The sequence below is a fragment of the Protopterus annectens genome, chromosome 2.part2, assembly GCF_019279795.1.
Source record: "Protopterus annectens isolate FY-2018-M chromosome 2.part2, PAN1.0, whole genome shotgun sequence".
Classification (NCBI taxonomy): domain Eukaryota; kingdom Metazoa; phylum Chordata; order Ceratodontiformes; family Protopteridae; genus Protopterus; species Protopterus annectens.
Window position 1 is genome coordinate 925957046 of NC_056730.1, and position 27500 is coordinate 925984545.

The 27500-nt window shown below is 38.7% G+C and overlaps 1 protein-coding gene across 2 annotated transcripts in view; it reads right to left on the reverse strand.

The window, feature by feature from the left end:
- The window catches only part of ACOT12 (acyl-CoA thioesterase 12), a 772547-nt gene that overhangs the window by 221646 nt on the left and 523401 nt on the right, over positions 1–27500 (reverse strand). The window contains exons 12-13 of one of the 2 annotated variants that reach the window (XM_044064239.1): positions 22868–23001; positions 8625–8753 (exon numbers count right to left, since the gene is read on the reverse strand). In XM_044064239.1, coding sequence (XP_043920174.1) covers positions 8625–8753; positions 22868–23001 — 263 coding nt within the window. The remainder of the gene's footprint in view (positions 1–8624; positions 8754–22867; positions 23002–27500) is intronic. The other variant, XM_044064240.1, reaches the window with a different exon arrangement.

The following is a 27500-nucleotide window of genomic DNA, read 5'->3' on the forward strand; positions in this document are numbered from 1 at the left end:
GCTAGTGAGGTGCTCTGCTAGATGTGAATCTGAAGTTGCTCCAGAGCATGGGTACTCTCAGGGTTAGGAACCTGTCCCTCCAGCATGTTCTGTTTATTGTGGTAATGATGTTGAGGTCCCTGGAGCATGTGGGACAGAGGGATTGGGATTTCTTCAGATGTAGTATATCTAACAGCTCTGGGTCAGGCATGGCTTTGTAGGTCAAGCAGAGATCTCCTCTAAGTAGGCAATATGAGACAGAGTATAGCTGGAGCTTTGTGAGTCTGTCCACAGAGGGCATGTGTTTAAGGCCCAGGATTCTCTTAGTGAGGTATTTTTGTAGCCTTTCCAGTTGATGTAGGTGTCTAGTGAGGTACATGCCAAATGGGGCATTGTATTCTATAATAGGTCTGATGGGGGATGAGTAGAGAGGGACTATGACCTCTTTCTTCCTGGATGAAAAACCCTTTGTAATGAGATGTGCCACACAGAATGACTTTCTGACCACAGTGGCAATGTGGTTGTCAAAGGAGAGGTTGCTGTCAACCTGTGTCCCCAGATCTCTTATCACACCTTTGGTGTTTAGTGGACTACGGTCAATGTGGTAGTTCATGGGCACTGAGTTTTTCCCTAAGGGAATGACCATGCATTTTTTAGCATTGAGCTTAAGGCCATGGTTCTGGCACCAGTCATTGGTCACAGTGAGGCCTTTATGAAGAATGTCTACATCAGTTGGAGAGTCAATAACGGCTCCCAGTTTGCAATCATCTGCGAACTTGGTCAGCCAAAGTCCCTTTTTATTGGCTTGAACTTCAGAGAAGTAGATGCCAAACAGGAGAGGACCCAGGACTGATCCTTACTGGACTCCACTTGTAACTGTTTGGTAATCAGATTTGGAATCCGCAACTTTCACAGTTGGTTCTATCAGTGAGCCAGTTTGCGACCCACCTTGTGACATAGGGGTTTATGCCTAGTTTAGTGAGTCTATTTATGATTCCTGAGTGAGGGATGGTATCAAAGGCCTTAGCAAGATCGAAGTAGGCTGTGTGAACTACCTTGCCTTCATCCACAGCTCTGGTGACAGACTCAAAGAAGTCTATCAGGTTGAGCAGGCATGATCTACCTTTCACAAATCCAAACTCTGTGGGGTCCAGAGTTTGGAGATTCCCTATGTCCCTATTTATAAGGTCCATGATGATGCACTCCATAGCCTTACATATCAGACTAAGGCTAATGGGGTGGTAGTTCTCAGGGTCTGCAGTCACTCCCCCTTTGTGGAGTGGGGGTGACCGTAGCAGTGTGCCATTCAGTAAGAACATAGCCTGAAGTGAGGCTGTGATTGAACAGGTAAGTCAGGTGTGGTGCCAGTTCACTTTGTAATTCATGTAGAATACAGCCAGGAATATAGTCAGGTCCCATGGAAGCTGGATTCTTGGCTTTGGACAGTGCGGTTTTAACCTGTGCAGCAGTTGAAATGCTTGTAAAACCAAGAGCACTGCTCTCACCTCTAGAACATTTATATGCAAATTGACCTCTTTGGGGGACCAGGTACCCTGGACAGTCTTCCCCAGATCATGCCCCCCACCCTATCTGGTAAGCATCTGTCATCACTATGGCCATGGACTGCTGGGGGATGAAGGAACGGCCATGAAGGATTGGATCCACCAATAGAGATCTGTTTTACAAGTGTTGGTAATTTTTATCTGGTATGACATTGACTTATGGAAGACTGATCATTGAGTAACCAACATCTATTGAAGGATCCATATGTAAAACCTGGCTAATGGCACTAAGGTTATTGCTGCTGCCATGAGGTCTAGAGTTCAGAGAACTGTAAGGGCTGAGATCAAAGTGTTCTCTACAACCTTCTTGACTTGTGACCTTACTGTTTGAACTCAATGTTGCGGAAGGGAAGCAACGGCAGTCTGTGTTGAGGAGTGCTCCAATAAATTCCAGTGTCTGAGTTGATTGAAGTTGTGATTTGCTGTAGTTTATGGTTATTCCTAGGACAGCACAGGTGTGGAGAACCTGATCTGTTGCATGTATGAGTTGATGCCTGGTTGGAACTTTAATGAGCCAGTCGTCCAGGTAGGGTAACACCTGGAATCCCTGCAGTTTGAGGTAAGCTGCTACTACTGCCATGCATTTGGTGAACACTCTGGGGGCTGTGGTGAGTCAAAGGGCAGTACTCTGAATTGGTAGTGACTGGCTCCCAGTCAGAAGAATAGGTACTTTCTGGATTGCCTGTTCATTTTTATGTAATAGTAGGCATCCTTAAGATCTGTCGAGCACATACAATTCATCATTGCCCAGAAAAGGGAGAATGGACTGAACCATGACCATCTGGAACTTGGTTCGGTGAACAGATTTGTTTAGATTTGTGAGATCCAGAATTGGTCTTTAGTCCCCTGTTTTGTTTGGCACTAAAAAGAACCTTGAGTAAGTTCCGGATCCCATCTGGTCTGGTGGGACCTCTTGGATGACTCTTTTTTTTCTTCTAGCAGTTTTTGAATCTCAATTTCTGCTTGATCCCTCTGACTGGGTGGAACATTGGGGATGTTTCTGGGAAAAGGTGGTGGTACGAAAAATGGTATTATATAACCTCTGGATATAATCCTCTGCATCCAAGTATCTTTTATTAAGTCTAGCCAGGCTCTCCGGTGCAGGGATAAAATCCCCAAACTGTCTCCAGAGATGGACAGTCAGGGCTTTGTTCAGGAGCACTGGTAGAGTTTATCAAAGAAAGATTCTCATGAATCCTGGTTTTTCAGGCCACCTCTGCCACAAGGCAACAACGTCCATTGGAGTTCCCCTCTCTGCCCCTGAGGGCACCTCCTCCATGTGTGTCATGGAAAGGACCTTGGAACTTTTTGAACCACATTTTCTGGCCACTCTTTTGATTCCTGGAGTAGGATCTTTGGGGGACCGAAAAATGTATGCCCACAGCAGAAAAGGTCTTTCCCTCCTTCTCACACCTGGACAGCACAGGGTTGGAGGGAGTCCTGCCACCTCTCTGTTTAAGGATTTCTTGGATGTCTCCAAAGGGGACATCTTCATGAGTTGACCGTGGGGACCCTTTGCCTTTGTCAAAATCTGTGTCTTCGGTGACAGACTCCTGTGAGGAGTTTAGGTGCTTCCTCTTGCATGTCCTCTTCCTGGGCACTTCTTCAGTGGGATGATTTGGGGAAGTCTTGAAAGAGGAAATCAAAATTCCCTTGGAAGGATCCTGAGGCTTTGGTACAGGATGTCACTGTGGAGAAAGGTGGTGAGGCTCCAGGTGCTTGGACATCATAGTGGAATATGTAGGATCCAAGAAGGAAGGCTCAGACAGGTCTGTTGAGGCAGAAAACACTCTCTTTGCAGCCTCAAAGGCAAAGCTCAAAGGGGCCAGAGAGAGGCTCTGATCCAAGAAAGCAGGTTTCCAAATCATCCCCTCTCTCCACTCTGTCGGCACCAACCCTGAGGAGGAAACCAGAGCCAAACTGTCCAATGCCACGGCACTGAGGAACAGAGGTGGCTCTGAAACCCTTTGGAGTCAAATGCTGCACCCCAGACTTGGTGGGGAAGCTTTGGCTCTGAGAGCTGTCCTGCTCTGAAAGGATTAGAGGTCTCAGAGACGATGTCAGATCTGAGGATACAGAGATACTTGGATCTGAGACTGATGGATTCAGATGGCTGGGATCCTGTGACTGTAAGGCAATAGAAGGTGTTAGAGGAAGAACTTGCATGGGGTGTGGTGAAAGGTCAGGTAATATGACCCAGAGGGGTAGGCACCTGGGGGAAAGCAATCTGCCCCTGTGCCAAAAGGATCTTCCTTACCACTCTCTCCACCTCTTGTTCTGTGAGGCTTCTGGAAGAATGAGTAGAATAAATGGTGGGGGGATACTGGCTTCTGTAAAAAGGGTGATGGGAGTTTGTCAGGAACTGGGTCCACTGATGAAAAATATCTGGTCTGAGGACAATACAGAGTCTCCAAAGGTTCTCCCTGATCTGGTAAAGTAGAATCTGATGGTTTAGTCTTCTGATCCGACTTAGCCAATGTCAGATCTGTAATGCTTCATTTGTACTTTGTAGGATCCAAGGGAGTAGTTGGAATCTGAACTCTTATTTTCTTCCAATCTAGGGTGGAGACCGGATCTTTTGCACTTCTCATAAGAGAAGAGTCCGAAGAAGATCTGGACGATGTAGAAGGCTTCGACTTTGGAGATTAGGGTATGGTTTCTCCAAAAGAGGAAGGAATGAGGCCTTTTAATATCAACTTATTTTTTCGTTCAGTCAAAGCTCACAGATTAAATCCATGGCAAATAGAGAAGTCCTTTTGTAAATGCAAATGACCCAAGCAGTGCACACCAAGAGTGTGTGCATCTGAGAGTGGTAACGTATGCCCACAATTAGAGCACTTTTTGAAACCCGCAGGTTTGCCAGCCATCGTGCAGTATCTGATTAAGGAAAGACAACAGATAAATATTATAGAGCAAAGGCAATCAAAATACAGTAAGCAACTTTTTTTTAACAGGCTAGAAGAAGAAAAGAGGGGGGGGGACACCAACAATGGTATAGAGAAAGTATGACTAGGTCATAAGGGAAGGAAAGGAACAAACAGGGGCAGCAGCAAAAGTGAAAAATTTCTAACTGTAACACTCTAGAAACACTAGTTAAGAGAAAAGAAGCAAGGGACTACCAACAATGGTATGAGAGAATTTACGACAAAGTCGTAAGGGCAAGGGATTGTTAATAGAAATGAAAGAAGAACATGAAATATATTAACCACAAAAAATTAAACTACTTAACAGAAAAACCCAGAAAAATGTTACTTATCTAACACAGTTTGAGAAAGATTGGTAGACCATGTCCAATAGCTAGAATCAACAAACGAGATCTGAGGTAATTGGGTAGGTGCGGTGTGGGTAAGGGAGAAGCTAGAGAGATTTGGTGGCTGCGAGCTTTAGCATCGGCCAAGTCAGATCGAACAGATCGGATCCAAAGCTACTTTCTGAGGATGGAATGAAGACTGATGATTGTTAAGCACCTAAGTGTTGCTAATATCTGGTCTCAAGCTAGGCACTTAGTACTTACAATCCCAACTGACATACGACAGTGACAGACCTAAAAACAGCTTTGTTTCCACCTGCTGATGATGCCTCTCAATTGTTCCCGAGTTCATCTCATATTTTTGCCCTGTTCTTAATAAACCTTTTTGGTTTTCTTGTAAATCACTGAAAATTAGTCAGTCAAAAATACCAGAAACAGGTTTTCACAATTCTTATTGTGTAGAAATACATATTGATGCAAAACATATCATTCGATTTATATTTCAAGTGAATAACTGCAATACTTAAAAAGTCTCACTGTTTTGATCATTTGCCCAGCTGACAAATGATAAAAAAAAGATAGTTGTTCAGTTACTGTCTGTTTGGCACTGCTCACTATGAGCTTTACTGACTTTCAAAGCTGGTAAAATATTTTTCCCTTTTTTTTTCTGCAAAGAGCAGTACATGGGAAAGAAAAAGCTTAATGCACTACAAAGTATTATCATCAGGTCTCTGACTGTAACCTTTGATTGTGTGTTCTTGACATGAATGCAAAGATTCGCCCCTTGAGCTTTACTCATGAGGTGACTTTCTTGGGATCTTTGTCTCGAACACATAATAGAGGTTGCAATCACAGACCCAGTCATAATCTACTATGTTATATATATTAATTAGTTGTATGTAATTCAGAAAATAATAGCTGTAGAAATTACATGTCTATGGTTTATGGTATATTGGGACACATTAGTAAATTAGAGAGTTCTAAGGATGGAGGAAGTGGTGGCTTAAATAATAAGAAAAATAGAAAACGGTAATTTTCCTGGCAGCTCCACTGGTTCACAATGCTAAGCATTCATTAAAAGTTGCAGAAGGATTAGCATTTTGGAAAGAAGACATTACGCTTCCTATTTACAAAACAAAAATCTTCAACCCACATTATTACTACAGATTTAAGAGACCGTTGTTCCATTTCCAGAACCCCCCAAAGATGGATCAAGGGTCTGTTAGCAAAGGACTGGAGATGATAAAGTTATGAAATCCAAAAAGAAGTGCAAAAAATTGTTTTAACTAGGGTGTTGGAAGAAATAGAAGTAAATGACATGGTTAAGGTGTTTACCTTACAGACACAAGGAGCAGTGTTTGATTCTCACCTTTGGTTAGCATGGCTAGGTTTAAAGAGTTGTTAGCTTAGTAATTACTTATGAACTAATCTACACTCATTTTCTTAACCAAGTAAGTCTGACAGCTAAAAATGGATTTCCTGTTGGCAATGTCTACCTGGGAATTTTCCATGGTCTTTAATAGTTGAAAGCATGTGCTAATAACTAATACATTTATAAACTAATCTTTGATTTGAGTACCATATCATCAGCACAGACTCATAAATGATTATCATACAACATGTTTGGAGGTTTTACTGGTGTTGAGGTTTTTATCACTGAGACTATTACTGGTAATTTGGATTTGAAAAGTAAGTCCAGTGACTTAAGGAGATAAGTTAGAGAGATGTGGTTGAGTAGTTCTGGGGTCGTCACTGAGGGTCTTATCAATGTGGGACTGTCCAATTTTTTGGATGGTATGGAATACAGATACAGTAGCACACTCTGTATATGTGAAATGCAACATGAACGCATCTTTGGAACAGCACATACACATAGAAAATGGACTCAGCTCGATGTAACTACATACCTTCCTTCAGATGAGGGAGGAACTGAAGTTTAAAGAAAAGCCTCTCCATGAACTCCCAAACACAGATGATGGTCTCTGCTTTCTATCACTCTCAGAGACCTACAGGAGCCTTCCTGATATATCCAGTAGCTGAGATATAAGGTAACAGGAACAGGTTACAGGAACACTAGGCTGTTGGGAGAAATAGGAGTGTACATCATGCCTTGAAATGCAGATACCATTAGGGTGAACTTGCTGACAGATGAAAAAGACAAAGATACAGTAGCTTTAAGAAAATGAGTCTGGTGATAGTAGGTTTAGTGTGTGATAACTACCTGCTTAACTGTCTCCTTTCTGGTTCATCTTTCCATGATGTTTGGTATTGAGCATGATGAAATTTGTATTTGTTGTTAATGACTATGTGCTTATAGCCATTTCCAGAAAACAATTTAGTCCATATATGCCCTCTTAATATAATAACTTTATAAGAAAGCCAGCAGCAGTAATACAAAGCAAACTGTTAACAAGAAGTTGAAAATGGTCTTGACGATAAATCCATAAATAGGACAAATGATAAGGAGTCTGTTTTAGGATAGATGGCAGCACATTAGTTTAGGCTAATGTAGTGGGTTGTATGTTTGAAAACAACTCTTCCAGGTCTTTTGAGATCATATTTACAATATAATTCATAGTGCACAGCCTACATTTTGAATGTGCAACAGCAATCCAGTGTCACTTCAGAATAAAACATTTTGAAACAAGAAATATTTTAAAGAACATTAACACAAAAGAGCATTGGATGTGAGTTTTAAATTATAAAGAAATATGTAAATGGTTGAATTTTATTTTAGTTGTTAAACAGTTAGTGGATGCTCTATTTCTGCTTACTAAGCAACAAGTTATTTTCATGCATCAGATTGTTTAGGATTTGTATATGCCTTTTTGCCCTCATTCTCACTATAACCTTCAAAGCTATCACCCACTGACCTATATGACCTCCTGCTTACCAGCATATATGGACAAAGAACAGCACAGATGTGAAAGTTAAGGATCATCCTTCAGAGAGTAAGGAGACCCTGTTTTCTAGTCATAACATTCCTGTTGTTGACCTTCTGGTACAGTGCAATACCTGTCATGCTCAGCTCCTCACCTGTGGGGGTGTATGCTTTCACACACCTACTATGTTGATTTAGGCAGTGATTTTTGCAGCCAGTGTGTACCTGTGGTCTAACCCACAGGTGGCTCTTCCTGTAACAGAGAATGACCAAACCCCCATCCTAAAAAGGTGAGTTGATATTAGCCATTCACTCCTACCCTTCCTCGGATGGCTGCTCCAACACCAAGACAAACAATTGTCCCTGGATTGTCTGGGTTTAAACTCAAGACTTTGTCCATCTGTGCTAAAGAACTGGCTAAAATTCTGCTACCTAGCCACTCACATGAAGGCCACTTTTAACTGTAAGCTACAGTGCTGCCTACCTACATGAATGCCACTTTTAACTCTAAGCTACAGTACTGCCTACCTACGTGAATGCCACTTTTAACTGTAAGCTACAGTACTGCCTACCTACATGAATGGCACTTTTAACTGTAAGCTACAGTACTGCCTACCTACATGAATGCCACTTTTAACTGTAAGCTACAGTACTGCCTACCTACATGAATGGCACTTTTAACTGTAAGCTACAGTACTGCCTACCCACATGAATGCCACTTTTAACTGTAAGCTACAGTGCTGCCTACCTACATGAATGCCAGTTTTAACTGTAAGCTACAGTGCTGCCTACCTGTGTGAATGTCGCTTCTCTATTAATTTACTAATGCAAGAGGGCATTTTGGATCATAGCTGTTCATTAGAAGTTCTATCTAATATTTTTTTTTATTCTAATACCAACTTAAATCAAGGACTGCATTTACTATCATGCAACTGTCTGGTTAAATACTCACCCAACTTTAAGGGGCTGTCTTCTGCTCATAAGCATTACAAAATCTTTCATCATATCATCACCTGCTGGTGGGCAAGTAATGTGATAGATCTGTTCGTCTTCATCCACCGTTTCTACTACTTCACAGCTCCTAAATTTGAAATGAATATAAAAAGTGTTATGAATAAGGGGAGGGCAAATGTTACTAAAAGTAGTATTTAGAACAGATTTATACTTTTCTCATTGCCATACCACTTTAGTCTAATTATACTAATCTGCTATCTCACTCAGGCTTCTAGAAATGTGTTTTTTAGTCCTCAGACCTGCTTTTATTAGTAAAGAAAGCTGATAATTACAACACTGAAGCTTAAAATGTTAGATTCATACCATTTTTGCTGTTTCCTGGTTATTTTAGATTTTTATTTTCCTTGATGGAATATTAAATATAGCTGATGTATTTATTTAAAGGAGTCAAATGTACAGGATATACTCCACACTCACCTCAATAATGCAGACTGTAACATCTCATATTTGATAATATTCTACACCATTCTGTCTTAAATCCACATCACTGTAATGCTGACCAGACCACTTGATGACAATATAAACTGAGAGACTAAAACTCAGGAAATGGGAAAATGAACTGTGTGTGTGCTCGTGCATGCGTGTTAGCAATGGAGGACCTTGGTGCTGAAACTACCCTAACTAAAAAATACAATCTATGAAGTCAGAGCACATCAGAGGTATGCTATGTTCAGTTAGGGGAAATTCTGTCACAGCACAAGTTTCTTTTGTCACACATAGGATGGCATTATTCCAATAGTCCATAAAAAAATCATTATTGTAAGTAGCTTGCAATTTTTAAAAAAAACTAGTACACTAACTATTCCTCCTCAGATTACTGGGTTTCAGTATTTTGGCTTTTAGAAATATAATGCTATAAACAAAAGTAAATGGTTCCATTTTGATACTGTAATATGTAAAAAATGTTTGATTAAGATTCAGAAGTACAACCAAAATGCATAAATCCAGCGTATAGTTAAAACAGCAGAAAATGTAGCATTATTTAAATGCGGTTGCACATGTTGCAGAAATGTCAGACATGTAAATGCTCACCGAAAGGAGCAGCATATCTGTAAATAAGCAATGGCACATAATTATGCATGCACGCACAAAAGTAGTAGCAGAATTCAAGAAAAACGTATCACACAAAGGGTCATAAGGGACCAACAAAAAGGCATGCAGTGCTACCTCCTATACAGCTCATATTATGCGTACCAAGGTACGCTATACATGCAGTTGTATTGCAAAGATCCATGGCCAGCAGAACTCTGGTCAGTGTCATGTATACCATCTCTACATACTTGCACAAAAAACTCAGAAGCTACATACATGCAAAAAAAATCAAAGCTCAGAAGGGGATGTGTCTGCATTCCTACACCACCTTCCCACTCATGTAACTAGGGCAAATTTTCCTTCAGGATACACACCCTGTGGCATATGCACCAGTGCATTCACTAATTAACATTCACCCACAAGTGATTTTATTGTGGTGAGTGCACAAGCACAAGACCATCAGCTGTGACTGTTGCACCAGGATCACTAAGGTGAATAATGCACTTTGAGATGTGGAATCATTTGGGCAAACTGCTGTGCTGGCACTTGGCCACATTCTGTGGATATAATGATATGTGGTCTAATCCATTAGACATATTGCTTCAAAATGTTTCATACTGTTTATATAATTCTCAATGCAATTGCAATTAAAAAGGGTGAACAAACAAGCTGAGTTTTCAAAACATTTGGAATTTACTCTTTGAGAATCAAAGCTGCACAACATACACCACAGATGACCAAAATAGATGCTGTTGTAAAAGTCCCAAACAAAGAAGTGAATGCAAACATAACAGTAGTACAGCAAAAGTACATGTAGACATAGCAGTACTACAGCACAAGTACATGTACACATAACAGTACTGCAGCACAAGTAAATGTACAAATAATGGTACAACAGCACAAGTACATGCAGACATAACAGTACTATAGCAGAAGTACATGCAGACATAACAGTATTACAGCACAAGTGCATGTACACATAACAGTACTACAGCACAAGTACATGTACACATAACAGTACTACAGCACAAGTACATGTACACATAGTACTACAGCACAAGTACATGCAGACATACAGTACTACAGCACAAATACACGCAGACATAACAGTACTACAGTACAAGTACATGTACACATAACAGTACTACAGCACAAGTACGTGTACACATAGCAGTACTACAGCACAAGTACATCTACACATAACAGTACTACAGCACAAGTACATGTACACATAACAGTACTACAGCACAAGTACATGTACACATAACAGTACTAAAGCACAAGTACATGCAGACATAACAGTATTACAGCACAAGTACATGTACACATAATGGTACAACAGCACAAGTACATGCAGACATAACAGTACTACAGCACAAGTACATGTACACATAGCAGTACTACAGCACAAGTACATCTACACATAACAGTACTACAGCACAAGTACATGTACACATAGTACTACAGCACAAGTACATGCAGACATAACAGTATTACAGCACAAGTACATGTACACATAACAGTACTACAGCACAAGTACATGTACACATAATGGTACAACAGCACAAGTACATGCAGACATAACAGTACTACAGCACAAGTACATGTACACATAGCAGTACTACAGCACATGTACATCTACACATAACAGTACTACAGCACAAGTACATGTACACATAGTACTACAGCACAAGTACATGCAGACATACAGTACTACAGCACAAATACACGCAGACATAACAGTACTACAGTACAAGTACATGTACACATAACAGTACTACAGCACAAGTGCATCTACACATAACAGTACTACAGCACAAATACATGTACACATAACAGTACTACAGCACAAGTACATGCAAACATAACATTACTACAGCAAAAGTACATGCAGACATAACAGTACTACAGCACCCATTTAGCATAACTTAACCAAATATTACCAGGCACAGCTCTGACAAAGTTATTGCCCTGGAAGCTTTACTGGTTAGAGACATACATTACAGCCTCAGCAATCACCATGCACTTCCTGTAGTGGTTGACAAGGTGATGCTGTGATCAGGGTGTGTAGATGAGACAGTGCAGCATGTACTTTTAATCAAACAGTGCTAGAAGGTTTTCCATGAAAAGAAGCTACTGTGATTAGCTGACTTTCTTGATTACTAAATAAACAGAATAAAAATAAAAATAAAAATTGTTGATGATCAGAATGTTATTGCTGATTTCAAGGCATCCAAGTCATGTTACTGGCTATGTGACAAAACACCCCTCTCAGGAGTGCAATATGTATGTGTTAGAGGCTGCAGCCATGCCCACCAAAAGATTCAGACGTAAGTATAGCACCTTAGTGAGGCAAAGAGTTCAAACAGCATGATTGTTTTCTGTAAAATATGATGCACCAGTGCTTCCTTTAAGGGAGGTTGTGCTTTCTGAACCCCTTCTAAAACATACTACTTCAATGTTTTTATACTTCACAGATAATGGCTATCAACTGCCCCCCCCCCCATTATGCTTCTTTAGCTCAGAAAGCTGTCATTTGCACTCACAGCCATCAAACAGCTTCACAAATCCCATTGTATTCAATGTGTGTTAAGATTCATGATACTTTTTCTTTCCTGCAGGATAGCACTCTGCCAAAGTATTACTGAATAATCAGTGATGGAAATATCTACTCTCAGAACTTGGATGCAATGGTTTGGGGAGCACATAGATATGTAAACTTTACTTTATGCAACAATACAAAACTGAAGATCAGAAGGGATAAGTGTGTGGAACTACCTGCATGCTGCATTCCCTGGTGTGTGTGTGTGTGTGTGTGTGTGTGTGTGTGTGTGTGTGTGTGTGTGTGTGTGTGTGTGTGTGTGTGTGTGTGTGTGTGTGTGTGTGTAAAACTACCTGCATAGTGTGTGTCTTTGTGTGTCTGTATGTGTGTCTGTGTAACTACATGCATAATGCATCCTCTGGTGTGTGTGTGTGTGTGTGTGTGTGTGTGTGTGTGTGTGTGTGTGTGTGTGTGTGTGTGTGTGTGTGTGTGTGTGTGTCTGTGTAAAACTACCTGCATAGTGTGTGTCTGTGTGTGTCTGTATGTGTGTCTGTGTAACTACATGCATAATGCGTCCTCTGGGGTATGTGTGTGTGTGTGTGTGTGTGTGTGTGTGTGTGTGTGTGTGTGTGTGTGTGTGTGTGTGTGTGTCTGTCTGTCTGTCTGTCTGTCTGTCTGTCTTTCTGTGGTAATGCAAACATATCAACCACTCAAAAACATGTCTGCACTGGTGGGAAGTGTTTGCTGCAGAATGCCAGAGTGATAAGTAATGATGTTCCCACTGCCATGGTTCTGGCCACATCAGTCATGAGTATCAGCATCACTGTCCTAGTCACCGCTGCCATCCATTTCTGCCATATACTGGTTACAAAATACTCCTGTAGTTGAATCAGCAACTATAAAGTGTATGTGTCATTATAATGCTAGTAGCATGTAAATATGTAACAGGCACATCTTTCCTTCACAGAGCTGTCATTAGGCGCCCTGAGTTAGAAGAAAGCACTTTGGTAAGCAACAGGTGTCCATCATGACACATTGAGCAACTGCTTAGCTAAGGTATGTTAAACCTGTGTTATATCAGCTGTCCAGAAAATATGATAAATATCCTGCAGTGTCATTGTTGTGACTAGCATCTGTGCACCATGTGTGACTGTTGTAGACACCTTTGCCAAGGTACTTATAAAATAGGTCCTTTAAGAAGAAAGTATGTGTGTTACATGTAATAACTGTGAATACAGGATATGACACTTCTCAAGACTCAACATTTTTCTTATTTTGTCTGTTGTATATGTTAATTAGCTATTAAAAATAAAAACTTTGGATATGACATTATGTTATTTTGTTGTAATGGAAGATAGCTCATTACTTAGAAACTACTTTTCTGAAAATTGTATGTTAATATGTCAGGTTGTTGTTTATTAATAATCAAAAGTAGCCTAAACTTTGATTTTTAAACCAAAGTGAGACACTTTGTTCTGTGCAGATATCCTCCCTAGAGGTTTCAAATGAATATGTTCCACACGTGTACAAGAACGCTTTGACCCTGGGGTGTAGTCAGATAATACCCTGTATTGCACTATACAGAAAACAGCAACTATAGAATTCTATGTATATAGAAGATGGTAAACTGGATCCAGTGTGGTTGCATATATCATATTATGTTTACAAGAAACTTTCTGTGTAGTTTACAGACTTTCCGTTGCAGAATGTTACTGTATTAAAAGCCAGTGCAATAAGAATCATTGGAAAAATTTGTAAAACCATGTAAACATTGCTCTAAAATTGGAGAGCATCATTTTGGAGAATCTGCATATGAGCAGTAATCTCAGTAGCTCAGCAGGCAGCAGACCCATCTTTGCTGCTGGAAGATCAAAAGGTTGCAGGTTCTGTTTCCAAACCAATACATGATATAATTTTCCAGTACTGACATTGCAGCATGGGGGGGTACTGCACAACAGAGTGCTTTGTCCTTCAAATGAGATGTTAAACCAAGGTTCCGTCTGCCTGAGTTGGGAGCAACTTAGGTGAATGTGAAAGATCTCTCTGCACTTATCAAAAAGAGCAGGGGAAGTCCACCAGTGCACTGGCCAAATTTCCCTAGTCAGTATGAATTCTACCTGGGGTCTCCACTGAAATTGGTCATTGGTCTAATGGGACTAAGTCAACAAAATGTAAATAAATATGGACAACACATCATAAAATTTAAGAGGACAGCTGAAAAGAAGCAGAAAACATCAAAGAAATGGCAATGCACTTCCTCATTCTAAGATAGGCTGAATCTCCCCAGTAGAAGACTGATAGCTATTATGCATATTGCAGACAACCTGTGTATGTATGTATGTATGTATGTATGTATGTATGTATGTATATAAAAAGCTTGTACATATGTGTACATTTGTATGTATCATTTATTAACATTGCAAGACTATGCCCAGTATGCAATTATTTTTGTATGCTGTGAAGTTTAAATAATGCCTTGCTTGCTGCTTGATTAATACAAATTTCTGACTTCATGCACATTGCCTGGATATGGTATTCCTTTTTTGAGTGGAGTGAAACTATATTATAATAATACTCTTAAAGAGTACACCCACAACAACACCTTGCATGCAATGTATGCAGAGAACATAACATTAGCATAACAGATGCCACAACACTAGCAAAATCTATCTGTGTATTAGGAATATACACACCTGTGTGCCCAGGTACATGAACATCTGACCTACTCCGTTATCTACTAACAAATGTCTCTAAAACAAAGGTAAGAAGCATCTACTACTCTGGATTAAAGGAGTGTGCCCCTGAGGGTCTTGCCCTAATACACTCTTCCTGCAGGTGTATTTCCCTTGTACTCCATGTGTCATAATCCTTTGTGTTACTAACCTATATATGGCACTCTGATGTCAATCTGCTATGATCAACAACCACACTGACATCTACAACCCCGTCCATCTGTGTGCAGTCCCAGTGATCTCAGTGCCATTCTCTGATCATGAGCAGTATTTACATTGACAAGCACCATCTTTAACAGCACATAATTTTCTTCCTCTGTAAATGTAATGTTATTATGTTGATTAGTTAAGAGGTTCACGTATTACAAATGAACCACAAATAAACCTAGTATAACATTTCATAATGTTGCTGTGGTGATGAAAGCTGCATTAAAGTTACAAACAATTTGAAGGAGAACTGGTACTGGAAAATGCATTCGCACAAACCACTATAGTGCAGTGGCATTCAAAATGCATGGAGCATTCTACATACAACTTAGGATGCATGTAGGCCACGGCATGCATGAATGGATAATGAGGCATGCAGACTGACTATCCTCCTGAAAGTAGCAATGCCTAGCAACTTAGCACCAGAGATTAAGATTATAAGATGCTAATGAGCTTCGTTCTCTAGTTCTGGGTTTAAGTCACTCAGTCATTCGCTTATCATCTGAATGAGCTTTATCAAGTCATCAGACAGTACTTCTGGGTTATCCCTGGATAGAAGCACGTGTGCCTAGTGGTTTACCTGGTTAACAATACATAAATAAATAAGTAAACAAAAAAAACTTGTGCCTAGTGGTTTACCTAGTTAACAATACATAAATCAATAACTAAACAAAAAAAAAAATGCTTAAGCTGCATCACCAGCTATCTTGTATTAAGATACACAGGACACAAACAGGCATGCACTGTGAAACAAGGAAGTGCAGGCAGTAATTTTTCTGTGTACCCAAATGGAGAGGAGGCACAGGTACATCAAGAAATGCTACAGAGTGCAGTGTAATGTAAGCTATAAAACTCCACAGTGCCCAATATAGTGGTACTATGCACATTAAGTAGCAAACACAAAATGCATTGTAGGTAATAGTAATTATAACCAATGTCACACATTACCATTATAAGAGTTAGAATCAACAGAAAAATCAAAATGGCAGAAGACTGAAATCAAATATATGTTCAACAGCCCCATACCCCACTATGAGACAAACGTAAAATATGTGTTTTCGTGGCACATGTCATCCTTTATGAGGACCACCTTATCAGTACTTGGGAAACAATGAGTGCTGGGCCTTTTTTATTGGCTAAAAGTGATAGGGGCTTCAGTTTTGATAACTGTGTCTCTTGTACAAGGAGCATCCATCAGCACAGATGATAAAAAGTTAGCTGCTCTTGTCCTGAAGGATTAGGACTCATGATGGTATGTGTGTGGCTTAATTCCTTGTAGAGTCTAGACAATAATGTCATGAACAAATCATAGTCGATTAACAGAGACTGTTATAACAAAATGTTTTAATGAATACAGGAATACTCCACTACAAGGTATGGAACTTTTACCAGCTCAGTTACTGATGGGTCATAAATAAGAGTGTAGTAGACTTTTTACATATACTTTCTTATTAATGGCTAGAATTTGAGAGACTGAAGCAAACAGTCTACTATGACCAAACTGCAAAATGCTTGCTTAAAACAAAAAGGAGACAGATCAAAAATATAGCAGGGTTATCAGAGCAGCAGCCAAAAGGAGTGGTTGTGAAGCAGTGTAAGCAGCCATGATCACTTGTTGTTCATACCAAGGATGGAAAGTTGCTAAGAAGAAAGTGGAGGCATTTATCCAAGACAAGTATATCTCACAGTGACTGCACCAAGTACAGAGATTGGGTTGAACAGGCCTCCTTGCTTGAAGTAATCAGAGATATATCCATTGAGACACCAATAGTAATTTCCTCTCCAGGTGCAAAACATATTGAAAAACTGTCTCATGAATTGTTACCTGAAGAATTTCCTAGTATATCAATATTGGGAATGCAGACTGAAGTATTCCCTAAGTATAGAGATTATTGTAAAGACCAGCTAGGTATACAAAACTGCTGAAAAAGTCTGAAAAGTATGAAATGTAAAGCTACAAGTACCAAAATATACTGACATTGCCTTAACCAGGGGTGGCTCATGCTATCGGACTGCAGGGCTGCAGCCCCCCCCCAAGCTGTGAAAAGAAAGAAAAAGATTACCAAAAGAAAAGATTAACATTTTAAAAATAAACATTTTTGTGTACTGTACTGCTTAGCTGTAAGTCCAAATAATGGATGTTAAAGTCCCGTAACTCAAACTGTGAGTGCATGCAAGCTTGATGAGTTCCAGGTTTAAAAAAAACAATATTTTTTGTAAATCCGGACTGCTATAAAATGTAAAACCAGTCCAGATTAAGAAGAGAAGGCATCAATGTATAGATGCTTAGAAGTATATGCGGATTGTAACCACAGTAAACTGGAATGTATGTGATGTGGATGGTTGGATGGCTACTGATTGGTTCTCACTTTCTTCCCACGCTTTGCATGCTGGGAAAAAGAGAGCGAGAAACAATCAACAGCAGTACTTAGCAAACAGTTGGGTTATCATTTAATTTGGATTTCACTAGTACTGTATGCCATTCATCATGGAAGCGTCTTCAATTATGCATTATCCAGGCCAGCACTAGCAGGTAAGCAAACTCTAAGCACTGAAATCCACTCGTAAGTTAGCACACAATGCAGAATCCTGCTGAAGTGCAAACTTCAGGAAACAAGCTGTGGCAAAAGCCTCTGTTACTCCTCTTGTACAGCTTAAGAGCTGTCAAATATTAAATTGGTACAAATACTGAATTTGGTTGTTATGCTCATCTAAATCAGAAATGTGACCTGAAGAATAATATATTGGTGAAGTACACTTGTTTCATCTTTACTAATGTGCTTTAGGAGGACAAAGCATAAATTAGAAGCTGTAGGCAACAAAATAGCACCATAGAACAACTATGCTGATGATAAAGTTAATCAATAATTTATCAGTACACCAGAGTAGGCCCATGAAGAGGTGGGAGAAATTAATAAGTTAATAGCAGCTGAACACTGTAATCGGACATGACAGAAAAGTGTCCAGAATTGAATGAGCATACTAAACTAGTGCAACAACATGGACTATGGGAATAAGAGGAAGCTAGAGCAATATGTAAGTGGGAAAACTGGAAGATGGATTAAGGGGCTTGTGTGGTTAAAATGATAGCAGTCATAATCAGGGATTGCCTGCAGCATTGCAAATGTCATTGTAAAACAGTCCAGAAGAGATGAACACCAGAGCACAGTAGCAGATAGAAAGACACTGCAGATGGGATACAGAGAAATAGTTTAGCAGAAACTTCTAACACAAAGAGTCAGAGTGAAACAGGTAAAAAAGGCACCAGAATGCTACCAAGCTTACTCATTTGAATGGATTTTTTTACTGTGTGTTCTGATGTAACACTATGAGGCAGGATACTGAAGTAGTCCTTTGTCAGAGTAAAAAAATGCAACAAAGGCCTGAACTATGGGGAAGCCTAAGCTGTTTGGTATGAAAACAGGTTTGTAATAATACTAGGACCTGAATGAGATCATAATCACTATTGGCAGTTACAGCAGGTTTAAATACAGTTATATGCTTCTTGCTAGAACTGATGATATATGTGATAACAATGGCTTTATAAGGGGAGAATGCTTGATTGAAACCAGGAAAACAGCAACATGAGACAGCCATTGCACTTCTGTTGAAGGACCACTAACTGCCTGGAAAAAAAAAATCAATTTGGACAGTAACTGCTGAGTCGAATAAAGTATGTTTATTATAATACTGCTGTAAGGGTCTTTCCCTAAAAATTCTCTTACTCTGTTGTGTATGTCACATAACTGTGTTTATTATTATTTTTAACTATGACTTCATTCTCTAAGCTCTGGTTTATCTGGAAAATTCTGGAATATGCTAATATGAAAAGAAAAAAGAAATCAGTGCATAAAATTAAATTGTTACTATTTTCATAGCTCTTTCATTTATTTTTTGGAGGGCACCTCTAACATTTTACTAGCCTGAATGTGTTGGTGGCTACTGGGACCCCTTCAAATGTGCGGTCCTCTTTTTTGCTACGTCTAAGGGATATTCTGTGATAGGACACAAAAGAAATCTGTGTTGACTTGGATACTCTGAAAAATTCATTTCTTGCTATGTAGTTTATGTATCCTAATGTACACCATAGACCTCTTCTGCCTCTGTTGAAGAAAGCCTGTAAGGGTTGCTATTCATGGCTGACCAAATAAAACTGAGTATAAATCAATTTGTGTGGAGTTTCAGACAGAACCGTTGATTTAAACTGCTTGAAATAGGAATGATACACAGTGTGGAGGTAATTATGTTTTCCTATAATTATTATTACTGTGATGACCCTCCTCTGGGCCAGTAATCAAGGGGCCTCAATCCTCACCACTGGCACCAGTGGGGGATGTTCACTGGGAGGACAACAGGTACACACACAGTATTTCCAGATGCAGCTCTCTAAAATGTGCAACAGTTTTGTTTAGCAAATGGGTTAACTATTGTGCTATAGAGTTTTAAAGCAGTGTTAGTAGCACAACAGGTAGCATACTTGTGTCTTGATGCAGAAGGCTGTCAGTTCTACTCCCACAGCATATACATTTGTATTTTAAGGTGCTGCAGCCCTGAGTATGTCTTCCTTTGGATAGAGATGCCTATTAACCATGAACCTGTTTTTCATTTTGCCATACATTCCCTATTTCAACATACCAGCTTACATTTTTTAATGTAGCATATGCAATTTATTCTTCAAGGGAAGCAGGCACTGAATTTGTAGGTGAAACCACTGAAATATAAAGTTGTTTTCTAGCAGCAACCTCTTCATTAGATTAAGGTTTCTTTAATGTGGAATTATTCAGATGACTTGTACTTCTGCAGAGATTGTGCATATTGACTGATATTGGTGGAGTGTAATGACAGAAGTCTGAGTGGCCTTTTATGGCTGAAATGTTCTGAATTGGGCAGCTTTGTTATTAGTGGTTCATATGTTTTGTTTCATTGTTTACTGAAAAAATGTTCAAAACTATAAATTTAAAATGCGGTCTAACAAGTGCTGCTGTATTACAGAAGAGATATAATTTAATTAATATATTTTAGAATTTAATAAATCAGAAAGGTGAATCAAAGAACTTTTGCATGGTCCTAAATGTGTGCAAGGAACTATGATATGAAAACAGCCCAAAGGTAAACTTAACCCGCCACTGGCCAAATGCATTTTCTTTGAATGTGGGTTTCAGTGCTGTTTAAATGAATGATTTTCACAGGCAGAGAAGTTTTAATGCTGTCTGTTTTCACTGTAAGACTGTATTGCTTTGTTTAGCAACTATCAGTGTTTATGCTATAAAATTTGAAATAAAAGTTGTAAATTAAATCCAAATATCTGTAATCACTGTATTAGTAAAGCATAAAACAGTATGCACACAGAGTTTTTAACACTGGAGGCAGTGTGTTTTGGGGACTGTTGATGATTTTCTTTCTTTAACATAATACTCTTGGAGGGTCAACCAGATGCTAGTGATCAATGTCTTTTGGGGGCTAGACTTTTTTTTTTTTTTTTTTTTAATATAATATCCGGGCAGGAGTCAAAGAAATACTAGGTACGCAGTGTGTTCTGGAGAGCCATTTGAGGATGACATCTGTTTTTTTTTAACCTAGTATTTTTGCAGGGTTAGTGAAATAAATTAGGATGGCCTATCAATGTTTTGTTGTTGAAACAAACTCTGCTTTTGCATGAGTAAAGTGTGTATGAGTGAACTGAAGTAAGATCACATGCAAGTTCTTGGCTATGATATGTGAAAGAAATACAGTAATGTAACCATGGTCTTTTATTTTCATTATTTTAAACTTTGTAGGCTCAAAGCAGATTCTCTGGGAAGGCAGTTGGGATGGGGCAATGCTTATGCGCAAATGGAATGCCTGCAGTTCTGGCTTGCTTTGCAAGACTAATGTGCATTTGAGTGAAGTAAGATCAACCATAAGCTCTGAACTGAGTGTTGTTAATGTGAAAAAAAAGAATACTTACCTTAATGACAATATTGTCTTTTTTTGTTGTTTTTGTTTTAACCTCACAAGATCAAATCAGATACTGTGGGTGGGGTAGGCACTGGGAATTGAGGCTGGGTGTGAATTAAACAAATCCCCCTGCTGTTTACTGTTGTTGTATTATATCTTTGCAAAACTGTAATACTTTTTTGCCTGTATTTTAAGATGACTGTAAAATAATTAGCGAGTTGAGTATTTCTGTAACATAGCTTCAACCCTTTCTAGCTGGCCACACCCCTTTCTAGCTGACCACGCCCATTCAGCTGTCTCCTGCAAACCCCCCCCCCTTTGGTTTGAAGTCACCAGCCACCACTGGTCTTAACGAAGTGTTTTGGCTTTTTAGCACATGAAGAGAAGTGTTTTACTAATACAGTAATACAATCTTAGAGCAGTTTCATATTTGAAATGATGCCTAAATGTAAAGTTTCTTTATATAAAATGTTAATCTAAAAAGGAATAACAAATATTGATGATGTTTGTTATATTCATGCAAGTAATTATTACTTATAAATATTTTAAACATAATCTGACATAAGCTCTATTACTGTTACGTTGTTTGTTAAAAAAATAAATGTACTACAATAACTGAACCCTGTATCACTTTTTGTTTTAAATACAGTTGGAATATATTACCCTGCAATAAACTGAAAGGTGAAATGCTTAGTAACTATGACAAATGATGAAAATAAAAGTTGTGAGAAACCTAGTAGAATACATCTATCTATATATCTATGTATCTATATAGATATATACTATACAGCTGTAACCAGTAGAGTTTATAGTCTTGCAATTTAACTTCAAAGGGCTTACATTTATAATGCTGAGAGCAGTCTCCTTGACCTACAGGTGACTAATGTCCAGTTGATCAGGTTCTAATTGTATGAACACAACTTGTGACAATAACCTGTTACTATAGACTAAAGGGCTGACTGTTGGAAACAGTGGGTTCACTGTTTATGGTGGACTCCTGTGCACTTCAGTGGGAAGTTTATCCTTTCCCCATTGTTGTGAGGTAGTGGAGTTTAGTATACACAAATCAGAGGGGGGAGAGCGGGGGGTGGGACTAGCCACACTGCAAAAATGCCAATATTAGTCTTTGCAGGAATTAATAAGTGAAAGGTGTTCTCAAGTCACTGGAACCAAGCAATGTTTTTGTTAATAACTGTGTGTCAGTCATTCGTAGAAAAGCTGTATAAGACTTAAGGAAAACACAGCCTGTTGTGCCTTACCTTTATTGCACCCATCAGGCTCTACAACTTTAGTGTGACATATTCATCACACATATGCATGCTGCCAAATATGAGATTCTTTTCTTAAAGTAATGTTAAAAATATGTTACCTTCTAGCTGTGACTACCACCACAGTATTCTTTGACTATATTTGTCCATTAAAGACTGTTTAGTTCATAAGACAATACACCTAGCATGCTTCCCTCTGTAGCATTACTTTACATTTTTAGTACCTGTAAGTACACTCAAAGCTTCTAAAAGTAAGTTCACATATAATGAAGAAACTCATATTTTTTAATACCCTAAATACATATTTTAGAAGATAAAGAATGAAAATGTATTTCACATCAGAGCAGCATTCTGCCTTTTCTCATTTTGCTGTTAGCCAACAAACATGCATACTCTGTCACTTATCTTTGTCTTAAGAAAGTTTTTTTTTCCAAAACAGAAGGCTGTTTCAGTGTAACCTTACAAATAGTGTCTGTCCCAGCTTGGTCGAAGTTGCAAGTCTGACAGAAGAAGGAAAGCTTGCTCTGGCCGTTTTTTCACTTTCATTTCCACCATGACGGACAGAATATCATTTTCTTCACAAACAAATGCTTTAATCTGTAGTAATCGAAACAAATGTTATTTTGTCACATAAAATTAATAAATAAAAAAAAAAAGTTTAATCCCATTTTTAGAAATTAAACATTATCAACATTTGTATTGGCCAAAAAATAAATAAATAATGTCAGCTGTTTGATGCTAACTTCCTCAATAAATATGCATAATTTATTGAGAGAAAATATGGTTAAAATCTTACCTGCAAGCAGAAAATATATTAGTGCAGATATATCACTATAGATGAAGATGTGTTAAAAATGTTATATGTTGTAGATAAAGCTCCAAAGAACATCTCCTCCACTGTTTTATACTGAGCCCCAAAATGGGTATTAACACCAAAGTAATAGTATTGCAGCACTCCATACAATTTTCCTTTGACCATTTGCTTTGTCAGAAGTCTTTTTTCAGTGTAGATTTCTCATGGGGTTGTCTCCTATGAAATTGGTTTTAAATAACTGTACTACCAATGACAACATGAAAATTTGCAGTAATAAACACTTAAAATATATAACTTTTTCAACTAATATAACTTGCCAGTACAGACAACATCATAGGTAAGTATGATTCCTTGAAGTATTTGTACTTCATTCTTAATTTAAATCAGCACTGCTGTAACTACACTATTCACTGGTGTGTCTGGGTACATGTTTGTCTTTGTCTGGGTGTGTATACAGTGTGTATGCATGTTTATTTCCTTTAGAATTTTACATTACTAACATGCACATTTGTTACATAGTGCAAAAGTTTCATTGTTAAGTTGCATACACTCACACATGCATACATATATATAAATATGGGTCTACCTTGTTTGTTCGAAGTTTCAAAACTTCAAAACCCATATGGCCGAGACCATAAGATCGAAGTTTTAAAACTTCTAACACGTTGAATTGACATCACCGTACAGCACAGAATGTGAGATTTACCATTTTCCTTGCTGTACTGCAATCTCAGAGTTGGTATATTTAAGTAGCAGGGGGTGGAGGGGTGCAGGGGTGCTTGGCCCTCTGCAAACATGTAGAAGTGAAGTATTTTGTTTAGGTTTTGTGCTTTTGTTGTATATTCAAAATTTCAAAACTTCTGTCATATGGTCTTGGCCATATGGGTTTCGAGGTTTTGAAATTTCGATCAAACAATGTAGACAAATATATATATATATATGTGTGTGTGTGTGTGTGTGTGTGTGTGTGTGTGTTTGTGTGTATATGCCTATATATATATATATATATATATATATATATATATAGGGATATAGGGGTCCCCTTCACATGGTCGACATTTCAAAATGGCAAATTTCATATTGCCGAGAGACCATATGATTAACATTTGAAATGCCGACAATACGGAACCAGCATCTGCGTACAGTGCGGAATGGAAAGATTTCCATTCCTGCACTGTAGTGTGATCTCTGAGTTAATATATTTAAAGTACGGGGGGGTAGAGCCCCCCATGGGGGGTGCAAGGGGGGCTTGCCCCCTGCTAGTGTTTAGGTAAGTGTTTGTTGTTTTTTACTTTTCGGCCATATGAAAGTCAGCATTTTGAAGTGTCGAACATATGAAGTAGATCCGTATATATATATATATATATATATATATATATATATATATATATATATATATATATATAAATCTTTCTCTTTCTATCTCACTCTCTCTATATATACATATATATATATATATATATATATATATATATATATATATATATATATATATATATATATATATATATATATATATATATATATATATATATATATATATATTGGCTGCAGATGACTGACAGTCTGTAGGTGATGCACCAGGTTAGTAGAAGAATGTGTCATTCCTGTAGGCCAGTGACTTGCAACTGTGTTTCATTCAGACAAACACATATACACATCTGTCATCCAGGGACAATTGAGCTACAAAAGCAACAACCTGCACCACAATGTATGTATGTATGTATGTACTCATAGACTTTGCATATTATTGGCATGTAGCTGTGTATGTGTGCCACATGGTAGTGGGATAACAAATAGGATCCATTACTGCAACAGGTATGTTACCCACTGCTAGAGGCTACAGCAAAACAGTTTGTAGCATGCCTGATATCAGCAGGCCAGTGATGGCTGGCAATGGTACCATGCATATGACACAGTCTTCTAACATAGTGGCACTGTCTGCAACACTATCGGTGAAGGGTACGCTCACATCACCTGCAGATGACATGACAGTAAATGGGGTAATATGAATCTCTAGCAGCCCCTATGCTTAGAGCTGTAGGTCCTGTCCATGTCTGCATGACCAAAGTTGCACAACTGTCCCTATCATAGACAGCATCCGAGGGCTTCACTTCCTCCAAGTCACATGCAGTCAGTATAAGGGAGAAGTGTGTAGGTGGCTGTTGATGCCATGGTTTCAGAACATTCACAGATCTGGTTATCACCCTTGACATCCATCACCAGATGTGCAAGTCAGTGATCCAGGCCCAGATGGACAGTTCTTACACCATGTCAGAGATTCTGAGTGTAATATGTAGACTAAGTGGTGAAGTGGAACCACTGCAGATGCTGTTGGACATCCTGCAACATATGCACAGTGACATGGCATATAGGGCTTCAGAGAAGACATCTTTGTTGAGATAGTTGTGTCCCAACTGCCAATCATTGGTGCAGCCATGAAGATGTAGGTAACTAGCCACTATGACCATGCTAGGAGACAAATACCCATTTCATTGTCATATATTAGGCTTACACAGATGGTATGTTGAATAAATCTCTCACTTCTGGAGACTGCTTCACTGTCCACTCTGTCTATGGCTGTTTCCACTCCCATTTGGGGCCGTTACACACTTGCAGCTGATGCTTTTCCAGCACCACCATAGTAGGAAAACCACTTATGGTCCTGCAGGTCAATGCCATTATACTCCAATGTAACCCTACCCCAACCAATACCTACCCATGCCTATTCACAGGGGCATGGATGCTGCCATTCCCTGGTGCACAACTTAGCAGCCTCAATAGGGTTGCCATACATGCTCTTTTGATATCAAGCATCTGTGGGCAATGCAGTGTTATACTCCATCTGTGCATGGTCTTGGGTCTGCTGATGGGGGTCAACAGTCAAGGTTCCAAGATATATAATGCATCACTTGCAACACACAATAGTGAACAATGCTATGAATTGCCTACATTTACATTCGAGGGACCAGCACATCAAACAAAATGTGGGTGGTAATGTGTCCACCTGTTAACAAGATGACACTGTAGAAAGTCACTTGACCAAAACACCAGTATAGCTGCAAGTGTGGCAGATGGAATCATGGGAACTGCCTGGATATTGGCGAACAAAACAGAATTCCTGCTATAAAATGAAAAGGAATATGCCAAAGAAAACACTGACGTTGATAAAATACTTTAATGATAACAGCAAAGCTTTCGGGACTATACCCTTCTTCAATACTGCAAACATTTCAAGAATCAAAGCAATTAAATTTAAATAGGAGCCAAAACCATCACATGATCGCAGCCAGCCAACCATGCGGTGAAAACACTTAAATGACAAAATTAAAATAAATAATTAAAAGAACAACAATACATAGTTAAAAGTCCAAATTTTTAAATTTGGCATGTTGTAATCTCACTGAAATTGGTTTTAAAGTTATAGCTGTATTACAGCCAGGTGAATGGTCAGCGGAAAAACAAAAAATCCATTCATATTCCTTAATTTCTAGGAAGTTGTTAATATCATCACCTCTCATAGATGCATACACCATATCTATCACCCTGAATTTAAATCTATGGGCGTCCCCGTTGGTACTAATGTGCTTATATAATGCATTATTTTCATTCTTTCTCCTAATATCGGATTTGTGTTCAATGATGCGTTCTTTAAGTTTTCTAGTGGTCTTACCTTCATAAAAACAAGAACATCAGGTACAGGTACCTAGATAAACCATGTTAGAACTAACACAATTGGCTGTAAGCTTAAAGGTATATTCATTTCTTGTAGAAGGATGAATAAATCTCTCACTTCCTTCACCATAGATATCAGTGCACGATGTACAATTCAAACAGCTAAATGTATCAAACCTTGTGCTAACTTGAGAAATTTGTCTACCAGTGCAATCCTTATAACTTAACTTATTTTTCAAAGTTCTCATATTCCTATATCAGAAATGGGGTGGGCACCCAGTATATTGCTTACTTCTGGAGATGCCATCAAAACAACCCAATTTCTGTCTATAATATTTGTAATAAACTTGGTTGTAATACAGCTATGTATATATATATATATATATATATATATATATATATATATAATATATATTGCACAGACACACTGGTATAATACCCTGTACATGGAGCACCACCCAATGGGTAATGGAATAGATACCCTTCCAGTTGATTTACCAGACATTATGTGGAGCAGGTGGGGCATTTATAGAAATGTGGGTGTAATCAAGGCTCCAAGACCCTCAGAACTTTGTTGTAGAATAACTGAGTAGTGGTGGTTCTGTCT